This window comes from Ochotona curzoniae, unplaced genomic scaffold (genome assembly GCF_017591425.1).
Source record: "Ochotona curzoniae isolate NIBS_2020 unplaced genomic scaffold, NIBS_Ocur_1.0 contig_2692, whole genome shotgun sequence".
Taxonomy (NCBI): domain Eukaryota; kingdom Metazoa; phylum Chordata; class Mammalia; order Lagomorpha; family Ochotonidae; genus Ochotona; species Ochotona curzoniae.
The window spans coordinates 22,241,387-22,256,817 of record NW_024465556.1 but is presented as its reverse complement, the minus strand read 5'-3'; the positions used below and the strand labels follow the sequence as shown (position 1 = coordinate 22,256,817).

Below are 15,431 nucleotides of genomic sequence, written 5' to 3'. Positions count from 1 at the left end.
CATTTGGGGAGTGAACTGACAGATGGAAGATTTTCTTGTCCCTCCTCCTCTCTGTCTTTGCAATAAAAATAAATACATCTTTAAAGAAATATACTTTAATCAGAAAAGACATTTCTTGTGCAACCCCATTGTGTCCTTTGAATCTTCAAGGACCCCCCATAGAATGGTTTCTGGGTAGATGACATAAGACCCAATAGTAATGCAATGCTCACTGTGTGCCGGGCATTGTGCTGAGTGCCTCAGTTGCGTTTTCATTTCATCTTCACTCTAACCCCTAGGAGGTAAGCTAGCAAACAGGTCTGATGAAAGAAGTAGCTTGCACACCTCAGAACAAGTGAGTAGTGACTTGAGGATTCAACATTCCAATAAAAATAAGTCAGAAATTCCATTCCTCCATGTTACTTTACATTCATATTACTTTCTAGGTTTATTTTTACCTGCTTTCTTTCCCTTTTCAAACAGGTAGACAAGTACCCCTTCTCACAGGCACCCATGATCCTAAGCGCAAGTGTTCTAATCCCCTGTCCGTTTTTGGATCATTGAGTCCCTAGAATCAGCATCGAATATTAAGTAAAAGTTAAATGATAGCTTCCCAGAAAGCCCATTAAAACTCCTGAAAGCTTTGTACTTCACCCTGCAACATGAAAGGTACCAGAAATGATCAGGTTTCATTGATATGTTGCTATTGATGAATTTCACAAGATTAGAGAAGATGTTTTTTAGTTAGTTTTATTTGTAAGGCAGATTGTACAGAGAGAGAGGTAAGGGGGTGGGTCTTCCATCCTCTGATTCTCTCCCCAGTAGCCCCATTGACCAGAGCTGGGCTAATTGGAACCTCTTCTGGCTCTCCCACATGTATACAGGGGTCCAAGGCCTTGAATCATCCTCTGCTGATTTCCTAGGCCCTAAGCAGGGAGCTGGGTCAGAACTGCAACAGCCAGGACATGAACTGGCGCTCTGATGCTGATGCTGGCAACACAGAGTAGCAGGTCAGCCTGCTGCACCATCAAGCAGGGCCTTCTTAGACAAGATTCATTTTGCCCTGAAGAAGGAGAAATTGTAGGACCTACTTCTTCCGGTGGAAGACTAAGCATCCTCGGTAGCACATCTTTCCACACCGTTGGCTGGTGCCAAGGGAGCGCTTTTGCAACTCTAAAACCCAAAGCCATAGAAAGTCAGAGTCAGTCTTGACTGCAGACTCCTTCACTCTGTCCTTCCCAGGGGTGGTTCTCGGCCCATCCTGGAAGAAGCTGCTGTGGGTTCCATTGGCGCCTTCATTTCAACATTGCTTTGCTTCCTATACAGTCCTGCTGTTCTGACTCTCTGAGTTAGTTATAATCTGCCTGGTTCCCTCATGGATTCTGGGAAATCTATCCCTAAGAGCAGTTTATTTGGTATCTCTACAAGCTCAGCCCGGCTGTTGCAGCCCAGCTGTTGAACCAGTGATGGGGGCTCTCTCTTTCTCTCTCCGTATCTCTTCTTCTTTCTCTTTACCTGTGCCTTTCAAATTAATTCATTAAGACCTTGAATTCATGAATAGATGTCTTATTCTAATCTAACATAACAGGGTTCCTTTTTTTTTATCCCTTTCCTTTCCTTGTTGTATTTCCTTTTTTCAACAATGAGAAAACTAGCATTATCTCTCTCTTTTTTTTTTTTTCATATCTCCTTGTTTTCTCAACCCTTAAATACCCATATCATAGTTTCAGAATTGTTAATCCCATTGCACAGGCATGACATCCCAGTAGCAGTAAGCATTTCACAGCTCTCAGTTTCCATTTCTTTCTTTCTTTTTTTCTCCAAGATTTAGTTATATTCATTGGAAAGGCAGATCCACAGAGAGAGGCAATAAAGAGAGAAAGATTTTCCATCCTCTGGTTCACTCCCCAAATAGCCATGACAACTGGATCTGAGCTGATCCAAAGCCAGGCATCAGAGGCCTCCTCCAGGTCTCCCACAAGGTGCAGGTTCTCAAGACTTTGGGCCATTATCTAGTGTTTTCCCAGGCCACAAACAGGGATCTGGATAGAAGTGGAGCAGCCAGAACATACACTGGCACCCATATGAGATGCTGGCACTTATAGGGACTGGAAAAGCCAACTGAACCATTATTTTCAAATGAAAATTTTAAAAGTCTTTAAAAAAAAAAAAAAAGGAAGAAAACTGTTTGAGGATACTGTTTGCTTAACTATTCAAAGCCTTCCTTCACAAGGGAGGCGGAGGACTTGAGTTCAAGGCCCATTTTGTGTTTATTGACTCCTTAACCTTGGGCAGGCAGGCCCTTTCTTAACTTTCAGTTTCTCCAGAACAGGCCTGCAGCAACACCAACAGTCCAGTAGAAAAATGGAGAGTCCCCACCTGATCTTATCTGCTTTCTCTTTGTTGTACTTTTTGCCAAATCATAAATGCCCTAAGGATTCAAAGGGTGTGACAGGCTTGAAGAGTTCAAGGTTTCTCAGAAGGCAATAGAAGTTCATCTCATCTAGAGCTTCTTCTGGGGACTGACGTAGGTGTTAACTTGAAAGTCCCAGGAAGTGGGTCTTAGCATATGGGTAGCTGGCATAATGGTTCAGTTGGAGCTTCTTCTGTGGGATGCTGACACTTGCAGGTGGAGGCTGCCATGCCAGCCCCAGCACACCTGCCTGTTACAGGGTCAGGTGGCTTCCTGCCTGCACTGGGTAGAAGACACCAGTTTTGCCTCCATTTTCACATTCAGGTCAATACTGGGCATCTTGGAAAAGCTGCCTATTCAGCTCCTTGCTTATGCACCTGGGAAACGTGGTAGAGCATGCCTACGTTCTGCTGTTGGGGCCATTTAGGAAGTAAATCACAGGATGGTAGCTCTAATTCTGTTTTTCAAATAAATAAAAAATTGAATACTGCCTTTTTGGGGACACAGTTTTGGCTTCCCATTAGTGCACCGGTTGGAGTCTCAGCTGCTCTATTTCCAAATCAACTCCCTGCTTGTGGCCTGGGAAAGCAGTCGAGGACAACCCAAAGCCTTGAGACCCTGCACTCATGTGGAAGACCTGGAAGAAGCTCCTGGCCTCAGATCGGATCAGTTCTACTTATGGCAAATGGGGCAGTGAACAATCAGATGAAAGTTCTCTGTCTCTCCTTCTCTCTGTGTGACTCTGCCTTTCAACTAAAAGTAAATACATATAAACAAAAACAATATTAAACATCCGCCCCCAAAGATGATTAAAATCCCCGCCATTTTGTACTCAGCACATTTTAAAAATCTTCTTCCCCTAGATTTCCTTAAGGTTCCTGCCGTTAGGTTCAAGTTTTGTTGTCCGCCAATCCACTGTAACCTTGCAGCCCTGTTCTCCACCAAGCCACTGTGACTTTGTGGCACTGAGCCTGACAGCCCTATCCACCAACCCCTTGTGGTTCCCTGATACATGCCCCATGCCATTAAGGCACGGTCCCAAGTGGATGCTTTCCCCCTTTTGCTAGCACTTGTGCGTGCCCTCTTTGTCTCCCCCATCTGCCTTCCCCCTTCTCCCCTCTCCCTCCTCTCTCTTTTCCTCCCTTAGAGCTCCCTTCTGTCTCTATGGCAAGGGGACCTCTGTCCTTGGGGCATCTTCCTCTGCCATATTTTCTCTCCCTTCCTGGTGGCTGCTTCTCCCGCTGTAATGAAGACTTGCATGAGTCGCTGCGTCTGACGTCTTGGGTTAATGGTGAAGATTCCTAACAATTTCTGCGTCTGTTCTTTGGACCAGTAGTGAAGTCTTAGGATTCATTCCTTCATTCCTTCTTCACCTGAAGAAACGTGTTGCTATAGAAGACACGCTTCAAGTCGGCGTACACCATCTCGGGGGGCCAGACACTGTGTGACGTCCTCAGGGTCATTTCTTGCGCCTCCCTCCTGGAAGTCAGGTTGTGCCATGGCTACCAGGCCAGTCTGAAATGAGCTGTCTCTGACTGCTCCTGCTCGGCCCCTGGGAGCTGTTGCTCAGCTGTTCATCCCCAACCTAGCGCGCCCCCCAACTTCACCCCCTTCCTGCCACCCTTTCACGTTCCACATTTCAGGCTCCAGAAGCGCGAGGTGGCCCTGGAGGGCAATTGCTTCCCCGGGGTTGGGTAGCCCGTCCACGGGGTCTCTAGACTCTGCACTGCTCCCGGGGTGCTGAAGGACCTCAGGAGGAGGCGGGTTCACTAGCGCTAGAAAACCCGGAGCCGCCCAGGAATCTTGGCTGGGACTGCGAGCATTTCCTCCCGGGCTGGCCCAGCGCGATCCCGGGGAGGGCGGGGGCGGGCAGACGCGGCGCAGCGCTGGACCCCGCCGGCACCATGCGGCCCCTGCTCTGGGCGCTGGCCGGGCTCGCCCTGCTCGGCGCTGCGGGAGCTTTAGCGGGTGAGTAAGGGCACCGGGTGCTAAGTGCGGGCAAGGGTCCGGGAGGTCGGGGGAGAGCCATCGATGGCAAGGTGCGGATGAGCGGGTGATGACAGAGACGTTAGGAGAGGGAAAGAGAGGGAGGGAGAGAAAGAAAGAAAGGAAGGGAGAGAGAGGACCCGGCAGGGAAACAGAGAGGGAAGAGGGAGAAAGAAAAAAGGAGAGGCTGAGACGGGTTTGGGGGGAAACGCAGATAGAAAGGAACAAGTGCAGAGAACGGAAAGGAGTTGGAGAGGCAGAAGAGCAAGAAGGGAAGAGAAGGAGAACTGGAGAGATGGAGACTGGTGTTTAAAGTTGAGCAAGAGTGGAAAAAGGCGGGGGGGGGGGTGGTTGGCTTAGCGGGCATGGGAGAAAACAGGATGGGGGGGTGAAAGGTCAGTTTGTAGGGTGGGGCACGCCTGCGCAGGGCCTAATCTGACTTTCCAGGGCACCACACCAGGATTTGAGCTCCAAGAGGCCGGGATGCCCAGTTGCCTACCACAGCCAGAGCTGGGCCAGGATGAAGCTAGGTGCCAGGGACTCCACCAAGGTCTGGCACTTGGGTGCAGGGCCCCACGCACTTGGGATATCGTCTCCTACTTCCACAGTCACATTAGCAGAGAACGTGTTTGGAAGTGGAACAGCCAGGACTTGAATCAGTGTTGCAATGTGGAGTGTTGTCATCACAAATAGCGGTTTAATCCAGTGCACCACAGCTCTGTCCCCCAGTTTCCAGATTGTCAGAGGGCTCCCCGAAGACCTGCTCTGCCTTGGCCAGGGCACGGGTGGTGGCAGGGAGGCCCAGGCAGCTTGACAAGGTACCCTTTTATACCCCTTCCCATGCACCCTGTCCTTCTGCTCCCTGGCTGTGCCCTACACTTGAATGGAACCACCTGATCCCACCCTGCCCAGGCCCTTTGAAGACCCCCGAACGGTGTGCCCACCCTGCACCAGGCCCATTGAGGACCCTCGAACGGTGTGCCCACCCTGCACCAGGCCCATTGAGGACCCTCGAACGGTGTACCCACCCTGCACCAGGCCCATTGAGGACCCCCGAATGGTGTGCCCACCCTGTACCAGGCCCATTGAGGACCCTCGAACGGTGTGCGTAGGCACTTCCAGGAGAGTCTCCAGGTCCAGGTTAGGTCACTTTACCTCTCTAAACCCATCTCTACTTGTGGACGCATACAAGGTGAGGACTTTAGCCTCTAGGCTACAGCACTGGGCCCCTTGCCATATTATTGTATGAAGTTTTCAAATTGAAGGCAATAACCGTTGTTTTCTTTCTTAGCTTCTGTTTCTAAAAAAAAAAAAAGGTCTTGGGCCTGGCACAAACTAATCTCAGTAGCCCCACTTCCCATCCAGCTCCCTGCCTGTAGACTGGGTGAACAGTAAAGGATGGCCTAAAACCTGGAGACCCTGCGCCATGTGGGAGACCTAGAAAAGGCTCCAGGTTCCTGGCTTTGGATTGGCTCAACTCCAGCCATTGCGGTCACTTGGAGAGTGAACCATCGAATGGAAGATCTTCCTTCTGTATATCTGACTTTCCAAAAGAAATTAAAAATCATTTAAAAAGTCTTGATTTAAAAAAATGCAATGCAAAAACCAGAAGAGCCCAACATACCTGCGAAACCAGCTCCGACAAGTGCAATTCTCGGCCAATCTTATCCGGTCAGCAGAATGACCATCCCTAATCTGAAATACTTCAAAATCTGAAAACATAAATATTTCTTTGTATATTTATAGATGAAAATATATGAAAGCTGGAATTCCCTTATGCAAGTTGGACACGCCCTCCCTAAGTGCCTAGGACCAGATGTTTTGGTTTAAGTTTCAGATGTTGGAATGTTTACATTTACTTAATGAGACAACTTGGAAATGGGACCCAAGCAAGTATCAATATAAAGCTCATTTATGTTTTTGGTGGTCACCTTATACACATAGCCTGCAAATGATTTTTCCATCTTTTTAATCTTTTTTTTTTTAAGATTTTTTTTTTTATTGCAAAGTCAGATAAAATGAAGGGAGAGGCAAAGAAGAAGATCTTCTGTCCGATGATTCACTCCCCATGTGAGCGCAACGGCTAGTGCTGTGCCAATCTGAAGCCAGGAGCCAGGAACTTCCTCCAGGTCTCCCACGCGGGTAGCAGGATCCCAAGGCTTTGAGCTGTCCTTGACTGCTTTTCCAGGCCACAAGCAGGGAGCTGGTATGGGAAGTGGAGCTGCCAGAATTAGAGCTGGTGCCCATATGGGATCCTGGCATGTTCAAGATGAGGACTTTAGCTTTTAGGTTATCGTGATGGGCCCAATTTTTCTATCTTTAATAATTTTGTGCATGAAACTAAGTTTCATGACATGGCATTTTCCACTTGTTGACACTTAAAACATTTTCAGATTTTGAAGGATTTCAGATTTCCAGATTAGGGATGTTCAGCTGATCAGTATTCTTGTTAAAACATAGCTGGAATACCATAATCACACCAAAAAAATGGATAATAATTTCTGAATATCAACAAATATGAAGTCATTATTCAAGTGTTTTGATCGGTGCTATATGTCTTAGCATTTTTTTTTTTTTTTTGGAAAGGCAGATTTATGCAAAGAAAGAGGGACAGAAAGATCTTCCACCTGCTGGTTCACTCCCCAAATGACCAATATGGCTGACAAGCAGGCGCAGGATCTCAAGGCTTTGTGGCATCCTCCACTGCTTTCTTAGGTCATAAGCAGGGAGCTGGATTGGAAGTGGAGCCACTGGGACATGAACCAGCACCCATATAGGATGTTGGTGCTTGCAGATGGAGGATTACCTAGTTATGCCAATTTACCGGGCCTTGAACAGTTCATTTTTTTGGTCCAAATAAAATTTGCATTTGGTTAGTATACCTGTTAAGCCTCCTTAAATACTCGTGTTCTCTCTCCTTCCTTTTCCCTTAAAATGTGTTTATTAAAGAAAGTAAGTTTACCCTGGAAATTTCTCTACATCTAGATTTTGCTAATTGCATCCCCATGGTTTTGTTTAAATATTCCCTCCTCCCCTCACCCTTTGTGATAGCTACATCTAGAAGATTCAATTAGTTCCTGTTACAGCTTTTATTTGTTTATTTAGTTAGTTGAAAGGAAGAGTAATGGGGCAGGAATTGGGAACAGTCCTATAGGCTGATTGACTCTCCCACATGGCTACAATGGCTGGGGCTGGGCCAGGTAAAGCCATCAACCTGGAGCTCTGATTTCAGTCTCCCACGTGGGGAGGAGCCGAAGGACGTGGGCCACCCTTGGGCTTCCTTCCCATTGTATTAGCAAGAAGCAGCCATTGTCCAAAGTGGCTCAGCTATGGGATGATCACCTTGCAAGCAGCTGCTTAGCCCTGTGCACCACAACTCCAGCCCTCAGTGTTTTGGTGAGACTATTTTATAGTCTTTATTCTTTTTCATTGTTATCTGTTTGATAGTTACTCCAATAGACGGCCAGCCGGAGCAGCCTTCTGTATGAGTGTTCTTGGGGTGATCATTTAAAAAGCCAATGCTGGTTTTGAATGCTTCACAAAGACGGGTACAGATAGTAGATGTGGTGAGCTTTAGTTTCCCATGCTATGCAATGTGGTTGGTGGGAGGGAAGCCTCAAGTCAGAGCAGACCATGACTTAGCCGTCACAATCTGCAGAACCTGCCACTCAAAGTATTTCCCCACCCCTAGCTCACGGAAATCATACAAATTGCAGACGTGTTCTTGTCCGGGTTCCAGGTACTCTCCCTCCTTGCCCCCCAGGCCTGGGAATAGGAGTGGGCCGCATGCCATGGCCTTGGAGGACAGGACCCAGTGGCTGCCGCTTCTCCACTGGCCCGGGGTCCTCTCTCTGCAGCACGTAGTGCTGCTGCTCCTCCGCCCGTGGCCACCCTCCAGGGTGCGCATCAGACGCTGAGCAGGAGCCAGGCCAGAGGCGGCCAGCGCTGAGGAGGTCCACTTCCCAGCTGCCAGCACTGGTGAGGGGCTGGGGGTGGGGATAGGGTGGAGACAAGGACAGTCACACCCCTGGCTGTGCAGCGTTGGTCCTAAGAATCCCTCACCTTCCCGTCATCTGAGCTTCTTGACAGCCGTGCATATGCGTGTGAGCGTACACACATGCGCATTGACATGGAAGGTCCCCAGTCCTCACTTTGCAGGGATTCCTGGCCCAAGTGGCCACGTCTTCACTCTCTTCTGCTTTCACTCCCTGGGCTTCATGGGGGCACGATGGGGGACAGGGGCTTCAGGGTAGTGGAGCTGCAGCTGGGAGGCTGTGCCTCAGGGCCACCCCATGTTGTTTTAGGGGAGACAACAGAGGTCAGGGAAGAGGTGGGCCGGGGCTGGGGGGCAGGAGGCAACGCGTCTCCCCATCCCGGAGTGAGCCACCAGTTGCTATAAGCTGATAGTGCATGTTCAGCCTGAGGGCCTTACGGTTGCATGGTGGACATCAGGAGCCCCGTTTGGAGCCTTCTCTCTCAGATGACCTCCCCGGGGCCTGGCTGAGCGTGTGGGCAGTTGCACCATGGGCGCCGCGGGCTGTCCAGATGTGAAGGATTAGCGCTGTGCACTGTGGAAAAAGGCTTCGGTTCTGCCTGTTCCCCAGAGGGATTTGGTGGCCAAGTTAGACCTCATCGCAGAGAACCAGGATTTTTTGGCCAACAGAGAGGAACAGATTCGCTTTGTTGGAAGCTTCCAGTACAGCCTGCAGATCCCCCTTTGCTCAGCAGGGCTACTCCACCTCCCCCAGCCTCAGGCCTGAGCGGGGACAGGGTGTCAGCGGGCAGATAGATGGGGTCTGGGAGAAGCGGTGAGACTCTCAGGAATAAAGAACTCCAAGGCTCTTGGGCACAGCCTGCCCACAGGTGTATCTGTACCGACTTACAGCAAGACTGGCCCCCAACTGCCCAGCCTGTGGGTGAGAACAGCTCTTCCTGCCCCCCCCCCCAAGCCTCTGCCCTCCAGGCTGAGCACCCAAGGTTCAGAAGGGACCCAGGATGCAGTCCTTCCATCCAGGCCACCTCCAGACCTGAACCCGCCTGGAATCCCTCCCGTCTCCCCGTCCGTGTCTGAGCCTTTTGAGTGGATTCAGCCCAGATTGCATCTGGTTTTTGGCCAACAATCCCATCAGACAACTAGCTTTTATAGTTGGACATTCCAGACAATATAAGCGCCTGGATTTCAATTTTGTATGTGTGTGGTATGTACAAAAATTAACTTATCCGCTAGTTCCGGTTCCCACAGATTTTCTGAAGGCCCCTGGTGTGGTTGAAGAAATCCCCCCCCCAACCCGGTGCCTAGCCCCCCAGCTTCAGCAGTGAGCAATGCTTGACCAGTCTTTTTTTTGTTTTGTTTTCATTTATTTATTTTTATTGGAAAGTCAGATTTACAGAGTGAAGGAGAGGCAGAGAGATCTTCCATCTACTGGTTTACTCGCCAAGTAGCCACAAGAGGCTTCTAGGTCTCCCATACGAGTACAGGGTCCCAATGCCTTGAGCAGGCCTCTACTGCTGACCCAGGCCACAAGCAGGGAGCTAGAAGGGAAGCAGAGCAGCTGGGATATGAACCGGTGCCCATATGGGATCCTGGGTGTACAAGGCAAGGACTTTAGCAACTAAGCTACTGCACTGGGCCCTCTGGCCAATCTTGCGGGTTCCTAACATCCACCCAAGTCCCTTCCCTCAGCCCCATCCCAGCCGGACTAATCTGAAAGAAATCCCAGAAATTGTAGTATTTCTTTTTGTTAACAGTTATCACTGCAGGTGCCTGCATCCCTGCCCAGAGCATGGAAGCCTTCAGGCGTTCCCCTGATCTCAGGCCCTCCAGGCCCTGGCCCTGTGTTTATCCCAATCTGATGGTCCTCACGTCTTTCCTCAAGCAAGCTGAGCCCCACAGCTCATCTCTTTGAGCTCGGTGCTGGCCCAATCTCAGCCTGTTCCCCGGCTCTACCACCTGCCATCTCCCAGCTCCCTCCAGCCAGCCGCGTCTGCACCCAGGCTGCAGGACACTGCTGGGGAAGATCTGCTTCATCCTGCCTGGCACTGCCTCTCCTCCACTTCCCCTTTGTCCCAAAGGCTGCCTATTAAGAAAACAACAACAAAATGAAAAAGCGCTTGTTGATTTCCAGGATAGTTTAGCTGACTCACTAGGAGAATTCCTGGAAACTTCACCCCTAGCTCCCCCCTCCCCCACCCCTCACCGGGAGGACTTCTCAACAGGTGACCTAGCGTGGGAGCACGCACACAGATCCCCCGGCTCTTTGGGGCAGAGGCACCTCTAGGAGGGTGCGGTTGTAGATCCCCTGTCCCTTCCTCCCGCAGGCAATTTCTGCTGCAACCCCTCCATTCTCCTGACTTCCTCCTGTACCTTCCCATAAGAAAACAAATGACAACAATCAACATTTGTCCAGAAGTCAGAAGTTTCCCAGAGCTTGGAGTTGTTATCCGTTGTCCTTTTGCTTCTCACTCCCCACACCCACCCTGGGACTTTGCTGTTCTCTGTTCCCCTTCTTATCCTGTCCTCCCTGTTGCCTTAGGCCATACTGGTTTTCCCAGTCCCCTCCCAATTGGTTTATCTGAAAGGCAGGATTACAGAGAGATCTGCCAGATGCTAGTTTACTGGCCAAATAGTCACAACAGATAGTGTTACGGGCGCGAGTGAGAACACACCAGACATGTCTAAGGTTTATCAAGGAGTCTTTATTAACCAAGCTTGATGATAAAAGAGCATGCTAGAAATAGTCCATATGGCAATCCAACCAATCATAACCCCAAGAGGAACGCGGTCATTACCCTTATGTCCACCCATTAAGCTCAAGACCTACGTCCCAGCTTCCCCAACGATGTAAGTTACCCTAAGAGACATGCAGCGAATAACCTGGACACACTTACAAAGCTGCAGACATGCACCTTTCCCTGGCTTCTCTGCCTACATTCACTGCTAGGCCTCATCTCCCCTGGAACTCCTGATAGCACACAAATCAGAAATAACGTTACTATATCCATTTTCCCATCTAAGCAGTACACAGGGACCACGCTCAGGGGATTACCTGCCAGAGCAGTGGAAGCACCTGACCAGAAAGAGCGAGCCCCTGCTTCATGAGCCTTTTAAAGGGGCTTGTGAGGGGAGTGGTTACACGACAATGCAATACTGTCCTCTCTCGGTTGATAGGTGAGTCACAGGTGGGCAGGAGCGAATACCCAGGTGGTGGTGGGCGGGGCGGGAGGGCAGTGGCTGAGGATGGAATTAACATTCCATTGCTCTGGGGACCCACCTTCAGGACCGAGAGTAGGTGACACAGCCACATTGCATTTGCCCAGTCAATGGGTGCTGGCTACCACTGGCTACACCCCACAACAATAGGACTAGCCAGGAAACAGGAGCTTTTTCTGGGTTGCCCACGTGGATAAAGGGGCCCACACACTTGGACCATCTTCTATGATTGCCCCCAGGCACATTGGCAGGGAGCTGGATCAGAAGTGGGACAGCAGTACTCGAACCCGTGTCCATATAGGATACTTGGCATCACAGGTGGTGGCTCAATATGCTGTGCCACAGTGCCAGCCTGCAACAGTGTAATTTTGTTCATGATATTTCTCTCCTCTTTGCCTCAATTTTCTTACATGCAAGCTGGGGACGGGGTGACTGGATCAACACCCAGCAGACGTGGGCTCTGATAGGCCTGCCTCCGTATCCATCACTGCTGCGGCATCTGTTTCTTCCTCCCGCCTTCTCACCCCGACCACTGCAGCAGCCTCCTGCCTTTTGATCTACTCTCTCTCTACTTCAGCCCACTGTTGTGTTAAGATAAATTCCAAGCAAACATCACCACTGGCTTCCTAGGACCTTGGGCTTACACCCTCCCTCAAGGTGTGTCTCCAGAATGCCCCTTTCCAGGCTCATCGCCCACCCACCCCAGACTTTGCCCCACCTCTGGGGAGGCCTGGCTAGCAAGCCAGGGTGCTTCAGGCCTCTGGCCCAGCCTGGCTTGCTAGCCAGGCCTCCCCAGAGGCGGGGCAAATCTTTCTTTCTCCTTAACTACCTGGTTCAAGGTGCCGTGGTTCATCTAGTAAAGCTGCAGCATGCTACAGGAGCATCTCACAGGGGCGCTGGTTTGAGTCCCGGCTCCTGCACTTCCCATCCAGCTCCCTGCTAATGTTTCCCTGGGAAAACAGTGGAGAATGACTCAAGTGCTTGAGCCCTAGTATCCGCAAAGGAGACGCAAAGGAAGCTCCTGGCTCCTGGCTTCAGACTGGCTCAGCTTTGGCCATTGTGGCCATTTGGGGAATGAACTAGTAGGATCTCTCCCTCCCTCTTTCTCTTTCTAATTTTGCCTTTCAAATAAATACATAAATCCATCTTTAAGAAAAAAAATATCACCTCCTTAGGGAGGTGCCCCCGAGTGTATTCATGCTCTTGCCCTAAAGAGGAGTGAATGATGGGTCAGCTGACAGGACGGCACTGACCCCCACACCTGTGCACCTGAGCATTGCCACCCCCTGCCCCCACCGTCCACTCACTAAAGCCCAGTGATCTACAGGAGTGACAAGTCTTGTCTCCCCCAGCTGCAGAGCCCTTCAGTCCAGCCGGAGGAGACTCAGCCAGGAGCACAGGCTGTGACCAACACGTGGCTCTCCAGGGTCGTTTGAACATCCTAGAGGAGGTGACAAGGGTGATGGTAAAGGGGAGGGTGGCAGGCAGGGCTGGGGTCACAATGTAGCCTCCCTCAGGGTCATGTGCTGGCTGGTGGAGTGCTGGGGTGCAGCTTTCTTTGTAGTGACTGGGGGTCAGAGCCCACTTGGTGCATCTGGCTGGGGGGCTAGCCTGCCATCTCAGCCCCCAACTTCCCTGGTCAAAGGTCTCCCAACACTTACTGGATGGGAAGCTGGAAGTTCAGTCCATGTGTTGTGTTCTGCAGCTGGGATTCATAACATGAGCATTCCTGTTCACCAAAGACAGCAAACCCTAGTTCACTAACAATGTCATGACTTTGTCATCATAGAAATCACGGACAGCTCTACCACATGGCGGATAGAAATGTCTATTAGTCCTCAGTATATCAGTGACAGCAGCCTCCATCTCAGACCATAGTGGTTCATGAGTTAACACATGATTTTCAGGAGCCGGTGTGATACCTCAGTGTCCGCATCCCATGTGGGTGCTGGCTTGCATCCTGGATGCTACACTTCCCATCAGGCTCCCTGCCTGTGGTCTGACAAAGCAGCAGAGAATGGCTAAGCGTTTGTGGGAGACCCAGCAGAAGCTCCCGGCTTCGGATCAGCCCAGCTCCAGCTGTTGTGGCCATTTCGGGAGTGAACCAGCAAATGGAAGATCTGTCCCTCCTTTTCTCTGTAATTTTGCTTTTCCAATGGAAGTAAATAAATATCAAAGAGATCATTTATTTTGAAAAACAGATTGTAAAATATGTGATATCAAAAACTCAATCTTTAATACTTGAATAATAGTTTAATGCCACTGATGTGCTTGGTAATTATATGCTTTATTTTTACATTTAAGGCAAAATATTCAAAGTAATTTTCTCAAAGATTTATTTATTTTATTTATTTGGAAGGTAGAATTACAAAGAGAGGAGATAAGACAGGAAGAGAGACTCCTCCATCTGCTGGTACACTCTCCAAATGTGTGCAATGGCCAAGGCTTGGTCAGGCCAAAGCCAGGAGCCTCAAGCCTCTTCCAGGTCTCCCACATGGGTGCACGGACCCCAAACACTTGGGCTATCTTCCACTGCTTTTCAAGGCACATAAATGGGAAGCCAGATCAGAAGTGGAGCAGCCAGGCTCTAACTGGCACCCATATGGGATGTTGGCATTGCACGTAGAGGCTTAGCCTGTTGTGCCACAATGCCAGTCTCCAAAATATTTTAATTTATTTTTATATATTTTAAAGGCAGAGAGAGACAGAGGGCTCCATCAAAAACAAAGTGTGGATCCATCCACTTCCACTCACTCCACAGATGCTCATAACAGCCCAGATTGGGCCAGACCAAAGCTGAGAACCCAGAATTCAATCTGGTATCCTCTTTTGGTGGCAGAAACCCAGTGCTTGAGCCATCACCTGTGCAGGAAGCTCCACTCCAAAACGGAACCAGGATTCTAACCCAAACACTCAAATATGGGATGTGGGCAGTGCCTTAGCCAGCACACCAAATGCTCCAGAAACATCATTCGGTGGGATTCACCAAACTCCTGGCACAAAAGCCTGCTAATACTGAATTAAAAAAAAAAAAAAAATTCAAAATTAAAAACCTGCTATTTGACAGAAGCGCCACCAGAGGGCAGGGCAACAAAGGGAATGTGGGCCCCAAGCTGCCAAGTCTTCAGGGAGAAAGAGGCATTTTTATTTACAACTGAGTAAAGTCAGAGCCTGGAGCCCCTGGGTGCTGTCATCTGGGGAAACAGCAGCAGGAATCAGAACCTGAATGGGGACCCAGGCCCGCAGCACCTGGCTCCCTCATCTTAGCATCCCATCAGACCCAGTAAACTTGGCCCTGCTCTGGTCATTGACTCTGCCCTCTACCTGCCCCTCCCATTCTAGACCGTGCAGAAGACTGTGGAACATCTGGAGGTGGAAGTGAAAGAATTGCTGGGCCTGCTGGAAGAGCTGGCCTGGAACCTGCCTCCGGGGCCCCTCAGTCCGGCCCCCGACTTTCCCGGAGACGGTGAGCTGTGAGGGTGGCCTCTGGACCTGGTCATCTGGGGCTGGGTTGGCTGCACTCCCTCTGCAGGGGTGACACAGAGAGGCAGGAAGAGAGTGGAAGGTGTCTCCTGCCTTCGGGGCTGCTACAGCCTAGTGCCAGGTCAGGGTTCCTAGGGGAGCTGCCCCCTACCCTGCCCATCCCAGACGTACTTGGGCACAAACCCGGTGTGGATTCTGGCACTGGAGAGCCCCCTCCTGTCCCAGCCCTATTGGCATCTCACTGCTGTGGAAGTAGGGACCTCAGCAGCCAATCCTGGGTGTCTCAGGGTTCAAGAAGGAGAAGGAAGCAGGCAGCTGGTCCTCAGGACTTGCTTCCTCCAAGGCTGCACATGTCTTTTC

General features: G+C 50.2%; 1 protein-coding gene across 1 annotated transcript; it reads left to right on the top strand.

Moving 5' to 3' along the window:
* The first annotated feature begins 4,295 nt into the window (after positions 1-4,295).
* Positions 4,296-15,065, top strand: PLAC9 (placenta associated 9). Its single transcript, XM_040976050.1, has 3 exons — positions 4,296-4,360; positions 12,941-13,038; positions 14,931-15,065. The coding sequence occupies exons 1-3, from the start codon at positions 4,297-4,299 to the stop codon at positions 15,063-15,065; spliced, it is 297 nt and encodes a 98-aa protein (XP_040831984.1). The 5' UTR covers position 4,296.
* The last annotated feature ends 366 nt before the right edge of the window (positions 15,066-15,431 follow it).

Excerpts from the sequence above, each read along its gene's own strand:
- PLAC9 (XM_040976050.1), top strand. The coding sequence starts at position 4,297 with ATGCGGCCCCTGCTCTGGGCGCTGGCCGGGCTCGCCCTGCTCGGCGCT. Across the intron at positions 4,361-12,940 it reads CGCTGCGGGAGCTTTAGCGG|CTGCAGAGCCCTTCAGTCCA; the intron begins GTGAGTAAGGGC and ends TGTCTCCCCCAG. Across the intron at positions 13,039-14,930 it reads GTTTGAACATCCTAGAGGAG|ACCGTGCAGAAGACTGTGGA; the intron begins GTGACAAGGGTG and ends CTCCCATTCTAG.